At 57.8% G+C, this 6519-nt stretch overlaps 1 protein-coding gene across 2 annotated transcripts in view; it reads left to right on the top strand.

Annotated features, from left to right (window-relative positions):
• Positions 1–248: 248 nt before the first annotated feature.
• The window catches only part of CAMK2A (calcium/calmodulin-dependent protein kinase II alpha), a 57250-nt gene continuing 50979 nt past the window's right edge, over positions 249–6519 (top strand). The window contains exon 1 of one of the 2 annotated variants that reach the window (XM_006766241.2): positions 249–520. In XM_006766241.2, the coding sequence (XP_006766304.1) occupies positions 459–520 (62 nt within the window). In that variant the 5' untranslated portion in view covers positions 249–458. The remainder of the gene's footprint in view (positions 521–6519) is intronic. The other variant, XM_006766242.2, reaches the window with a different exon arrangement.

The following is a 6519-nucleotide window of genomic DNA, read 5'->3' as shown; positions in this document are numbered from 1 at the left end:
GTGGGAAGAGAGCAGATCACTTGTGGATGAAGTTTGTTCTCCTCCCCCTCCTGCAGTCCTCCCCCCGGGCCCTGCCGCCCTCACCTCCAGGGTGCTTTATCCACCTGCCCCCAGCCCACACATGCCTGCAGTATTGTGTGCGGTCAGGCCAGGGTGTCCTGGAGGAGCAGGTTTTGCAGTGGAAGGCAGGCAGGTGTTGGGGAGGCAGTTACCGGGGCAACGGGAACAGGGCGTTTCCGAGTTGGTTGCCATGGGGACCTGGATGCTGACGAAGGCTCGCGAGGCTGTGAGCAGCCACAGTGCCCTGCTCAGAAGCTGGGGGCTCCTCAGTCAAGCCGGTCCTAGGTTCTTACTCGGCAGCACGGGCAGGCGAGTGGCTCCTGGTTCCGGGAGCAGAACAGCAGTGCCCCAGCCCTGGTCCTCCAGCCCTGAGCCTCGCCTGCCCGCACGGCACCAGGATGGCCACCATCACCTGCACCCGCTTCACAGAAGAGTACCAGCTCTTCGAGGAACTGGGAAAGTGAGTTACACCTTAGAGAGTCCTGGAGGGCCCAGGGACTCCGTGCCATGGGTGGGGGTATGCACCTGCGGGGTTTCCCGTGCTCACAGAGGGAGGAAGGCTGTATGTGTTTGGGGGCACTTGCATGTGCAGAGTGTCCAGAACTGGCACGGGCATGTTTGTGGGTGCAAAGATGTGCCAAAACAGCTGGGCGAGTGTGAGAATAGAGGTGAAGGATTGATGATGCAGGCCAGTGAGTGCACACACATGTATGTGCACACACACATCCATGACCTGGGTGCACATGGATTCTTAGAAACTCAGGGTTAAAAGGGGATTTTCCTGTCGGCTGAGTCCAAGGCTGGAATTCCCTGTGAGTTTCTCTGGAGGTGGCCAAGGGGCATCCATGTGGGTGCCTCTGGTGACAGAGTTCAGCACCTCCTGGGAGTCCTCCCTGATGCTAGGCAGCTCCCACGATGGCAGAACAGCCAACTTCTCTCTGGAAGCTCATCCTCCCCCAACTCTCCCCTCCCAGCTCCTGTAGGAGCGAGGGCATCGGCACAGCAGGGGTTAATAACTGAGCAAAGGCTGAGGCTTTCTGGGGTGGGGAGGAGGGGAAGGGCAGCCAGGCAAGTTGGGAGGGGGCACTGCAGTTGCAGGGGCTGGTGATGTGAGGTGCACCAGCGCTGATCCTTGGCGAAGTTGTCCAGCCCAGAGCTCATTTTCTGCCTCTGATGACTGGTGTGGAGAGAAGGGTGGGAGGATAGGGGACGAAGAGCCCCATGGGGTAGCCCTAAGGTGATGGAGTATCAGGGAAGCATTCCTGGATGCCCACAGTAGAATTTGTGGAAGATGCAGGAGTGGATCCAGGGTAAGGGTACCATTTGGAGGCAGTTTGCCCTTTGGGCAAAACCACTCCAATGCCCTCGGTGTAGCAGCAGGAGTGCAGGAAGAGGAGCTCTGTAAGCAGGTCTGGGCTGCTGTGAGGTCAGGAAGTGCACACACAAGTGTTTATTTGATGTGTGTTGTATAAGGACTGACTCTGGCGTACACTCCGTGCACCGAAAGGGTGTGCGAGTGTCCAAGTGTGTGCACCAGGAGGAGGTGCTAGTGTGTGAAGCCTGAAAATGCAAGTGTGCCCTGCAAGCACGGATGTGTGCAAGTGGCACAAGGAGTGCTGTTGGCTGGTTTGCATGGGAGTGAAGGTGTGAGCGTGCGTTACATGTATGGCAAGTCAGCTGTGTGCACATCAGCAGGCAAATATGTGTGAGGTCTGGGCATGTGCAAACATATGTTTGTGTAAGGATGCACATCTGAGACTTAGGCACAGTGGTGTCCCTATGAGGTCTGGACATGCATTTCCATGTGAGGACCTGGGAACATGCACACAGGAAGTTATGTGTGTGCGTGTGAGGCCTGAGCCCACGGGCTAGGGTGGGAGTGTGGGTGTTTTGAGCTCTTGCTGGTGTCTGCATATGTGTAGGAGGTGGGCCTGTGGCTGTGTACAAGTAGGCGGCCTGCACACACACACACACACACACACACACACTTGCACACTGGGCAAGCCTGACACCTACAGGCACACGCCAGTTCCTTCGTACAGACATCCCTGTGCAGACGTGTGCTCACTCTTGTCTGCAGACTACCTGTCTTTCTGAGTGTATTTTTGTGCTGGGGAGGCAGCAGGTACAAAATGTTTAGGGCTTCCCTGGAGGACTGAGGCTGTCTGCCAAGCTTGTGTGGGGACCCCCTTCTCAGCTGGTTTCCAGGGCCCACTGAAAGGCAGGATTCCCTGATTAGCTGGGAGCTGCCTTTCAGGGTGCGCTGGCAGGACTGCGTCACAGAGCGCAGTGAAATGGAGTTAAAATGTGACTCAGGTGCTCAAAATGACAATAAAAGTGATGTTTTACCCCACGAGGAGATGGAGCTCATGAGGACTGGGTGCTGTGGGGGCTACTTGGCAGAGAGCCTTCTCAGCACCGTTGCCTGCCAGGGTGCTTGGAGGGACCTGGGCCATGGCAGCACTTCAGGAGGTAGGGAGCCCTGGTGTGTCCATGGCAGTAATGCTGAGGGTGGCAGGCGTGGCCAGGCCTTGTCTAATCCATTTCAGATCTCTTCCTTCCAGAATCATCAGTGCTCTTAACCTTTTCTAGGTCACATATTCCTCCAGGAATCTGACGAAAGGCTAAGTCTACATTCCTCAGGAAAATGCGCAAAACTAAGATGTGTTGCATGCAATGTCAGGAGCTTGTAGGACCCCAGAAAGGCTGCGGCTGGGCCTCAGGTTAAGGATGCTTGCATTGGAAAAAAGGGGATGAGGACCCACACCTCTGATCCTAGCTTAAAAAGGCCAGGGTACCGCGGGGAGGGGGCCTTCTGCTCTGCATGACAGCTTCAGCCCAAGAGGCCAGTAGGAACAGTGCCCAGCACAGGGTATAGGCTCTGGACCTCACCACTCACAGCTCAGTGACGTTGGACAGGCTATAGCACTTCTCTCTCCCCACCCCCTCCCGCCCCCTGCCCCGGAGATAAAAAAGGGCTGTGAGGATGAGATGAGATGGTGCACGTGAAGACGTAGTGACAAGCCCGGCACACAGTAGGCCTTCCAGACAGCATTGCTTCTGGGGACTGGCGCACCAAAGATGCGTGCAGGGCCCATCCTTCAGTTTGGTGACTCAAGGTCCCTGCCAGCCGGGACACTGCAGTCACCACCCAAAGCTGAGCCCCTGTTCCAGGGGCCTACTTCAGATCACTGGCAGGGTGACTGGCAGAGACCGCTGCGTGGGCCCTACAAGGGGACATGGGAGCCTTTAGAGCTCCTTCGGCAGGGCCCTGGGCTGCCCAGCTGGAGAGGAGGGCACGTGCCTCTCGAGGGCTTCCTGGTGCCCTGCCCGATGAGGTCTGGCTCGTGACTGCAGGCCTTCCTTCAAGGAGCCCAGGGGTAGGGCTGGCTGTGGATGGGACTGAAGCTGCCCGTCTCCCTCCTGGTGGGCAGCCAGCTGGGGGTGTGAGCTGGCGTCAGTGCCCTGGGCAGGGGCTTCTAAGGGCCTCTCGATGCCACTGGAGGAAGGTCCCACTGCGGATGTGAGTCAGATAAGCCAGGAATTGATTCCAGGTTCCTGAGAGGGGTGAGGTGGGGCTGTCTCTTGGACCCAGAGCCTCGCTCACCCTCCCCTCCCTCGACCCCAATCCTCCTTCCTCCCAGGGAATGAGAGAAATGAAAGCCGGACCTCAGGAGCACAGAAGCTCACCGGGAGGCAGGCTGCAGCGGCACCAGCTCAGGGTCAGGGTGGGCCTGGGCAGTTGGGCCATCGCTCCCCGCAGACCAGACAGGCGTTCTCCGTTCTCCGGAGACTGGGATCAGGGGAAGGGGTTAGTTTCCAGCAGGTGGAGCAGGGGGTGCCTCCTCCAGCCTCTGGCATTCTCTGGGCTTTGGCTCCCACTGCCCGGGGAGGTTAGGGAGCCGAGAACTGCCCTGCAGCCTGTGTAATCACCAGGCATAAGAAGGAGCCTCGGAAGGAGACAGTGCTTGAGAGAAGGAGAGGGAGGGAGACCGGAGAGCGGGTGCAGCCCACTCTTTTCTCCTGAGACACAGGGATCTGAAACTGTCTCAAGGGCGTGTGGGGCTGGGGGAGGGCTTTCAAGGGCCAGCGAGGTTGGCAGAGGGTGGGCGGAGAGCTGGCTCTGGAACCGCTGCCCCCTCTGCTTTGTGTGGTGAACCGGCCGTGGGCTGGGCTGATCAGGGGTCCACATTGGGGACCAGAGGCAGCTCCCTGCACTTGGCTGTCCAGGATCCTGGGTGCCCCTCTGGGGACCCAAACTCTAATGTCTGCCCAATGTGTGCAGCTCTCTGGTCCTTCCCGAGCTGTTAGGAGGCTCGATGATGTAACACTGGGGAGAGAGGGCACCTGGGCATGGACGCACCGCCCGGAGATGGGTGTTGTGCGTTTATTTTGCTTCTAATAACCTATTACATTCACGGCACTGGGGGGCCGGCGGGGCTGTTCTCCCCTGATGAGCTCATCTGGCGGGAGGCTGGGGGCTTACTTATCCATCTCACAGATGAGCAGACTGATGCTTGAGCAGGTGGGATGACTGGCTTGGGGGGCTGGGGACAGGGCTTAGACTTGCATGTAGGTCTCCGGCACCTGCATATGGGGGAACATTGATGAGAGGGTCCCCTCCTGGTGCTGTGTCTGGGGAACACTACTAGGAAGAGGGGCGGAGGTCTGGTGGGCGAGGGGACTCTGAGCTGTGGCTTGTTTTCCAATCACGATTCTGCCTCTCATTTACTGGGCCACCCTGGATGGATCCCTTGTCCTCAGTGTCCCTCAACTTTGCCATCTGTATAATGGGATCGGAATAACTTTGCAGATGCTAAAACGCCCCCATTAGAGTTGCTGTCCTCTTTAGGCTCCCTCTGTGGGAGGCATACGCTCCCAGAACCTCAGGACTGAAAGGACCATGGGCACGTCTCTACTCATAGCACAGATGGTGAAGTCAATACCCACAGAGAAATGAAATGGTTTGCCCAAGGCCACAGGGAGAGGCAGTGCCAAGCCAGGGGAGGGGGCCCGATGATGTGCAGGGGCCAGAGGCCAAGGATGGAAAGTTGGGGCGCAGGTCCTCAGGAGAGGGTGGCAGGGACAGGGAGGGTACAGCCTTTCTCCCTCCCTCTGCAAGCCATCAGAGCGGCAGGCACGCACATGTTCTGGTGCATGCGGCAGCCCTCCGCCCCCACACAGCCGCCCCCACACAGGCTGAGACACACTGACACTCTGCTGAGCCGCCCGCCTGCCCGCCTCCTGCACAGGCACACAGTGACACTGCTGCCAGCACCCCTGCAGGCTGGGGCCCCGGCTCTCTCAGCGGGGTGAGGGCAGAGCCCTGGGATGCAATACCAGCATCCTTTTGCTAGTGCGCGCACACACGTACATGCACACGCACACGCATGCACACACGTGCATACATATGCATGAGGGCACACACACACTGGCTCCAACTGGGCTTTGAGTACAAGTTTACCTCCCAGTGCAGAGAAAGCAACATGATACCTGGCCGGGCTTCTGGGCTCTCTCTCTCTCTCTCTCTCTCATCTCTGTCTCTATATCTCTATCTCCCTTTCCCTCTCTCCCTTTCTCTGTGTCTCTCTGGTCTCTGTCTCCTCTATCTCTTTTTCTTTCTCTCCCCTGCCCTGTCTTTGTGTGTGTGGGTCTCTTGGCCACAGTTCACCCTCCTGTGCGCATGTTGCCCATGTCACGTTCTCCTTGGAGCCCCTCTGTGGCCAGTAGGAAGCTTCCTATCCCAGGCCAGCCTGGGGCAGCCCCCAGAGCATGTTGAAACCGGCTGAAGCACAGCCCAGGCTCTCTGGGTGCTCGTGGGGCGTGGCTGCCCACCGAGACGGCAGGTGGGGCTGTAAGGCCAGTGGGATGTTCTGTGCTGGAGAAGGTTGAAGGCCTGGTGTCTTGGGGATTGCATAAAAGGAGGAGCGTTTATGACTCTGGCATCTATTCAACAAGTGTTTCCTGAGCCCGTACTCGGCTCCCAGCAGGTGCCACATGCAAGACTTAGGATTCAATGGGAAGCTGACATTAATTAAATCACCCCAGAAGTTATTTAAATGCAACCGGACAAGGACTATGAGCACAAACATGGAGCTATGAGCTACGAAGAGACCCCAACTAGTTGGGGTAAGGAAGGTATCAGGGAGGGCTCCCTGAGGAGGTGACATTGGGAAGCTGGAGGCTGAATAAGAGTTCATCAGAGGGCAGAGGTGGAAGAGTGTTCCTCAGGGTGGGAACAGCACAGGCCAAGGCTCTGAGGTGTGTATTTTGATGGAACATGTCAGTCCTGGGGGAATGGAGGGTCTCCCTCTTCTTAGACCTGCTCAGCCTGCCCCCAACCTTTGCATTCCAGGAGCCTAGAAGGAACGTGAAAAACCTGTTGATTGTCTAGAAGAGAGGGCAGGCAGGGTGTCGAAGGTCACATCAAGTGAGAGAGGGCTAAGGAGCTGGGGGACT

The sequence above is a fragment of the Myotis davidii genome, unplaced genomic scaffold, assembly GCF_000327345.1.
Source record: "Myotis davidii unplaced genomic scaffold, ASM32734v1 scaffold18, whole genome shotgun sequence".
Lineage (NCBI taxonomy): Eukaryota > Metazoa > Chordata > Mammalia > Chiroptera > Vespertilionidae > Myotis > Myotis davidii.
Note: the sequence above shows the minus strand (reverse complement) of the source record. Positions and strands in the feature narration are given on the sequence as shown.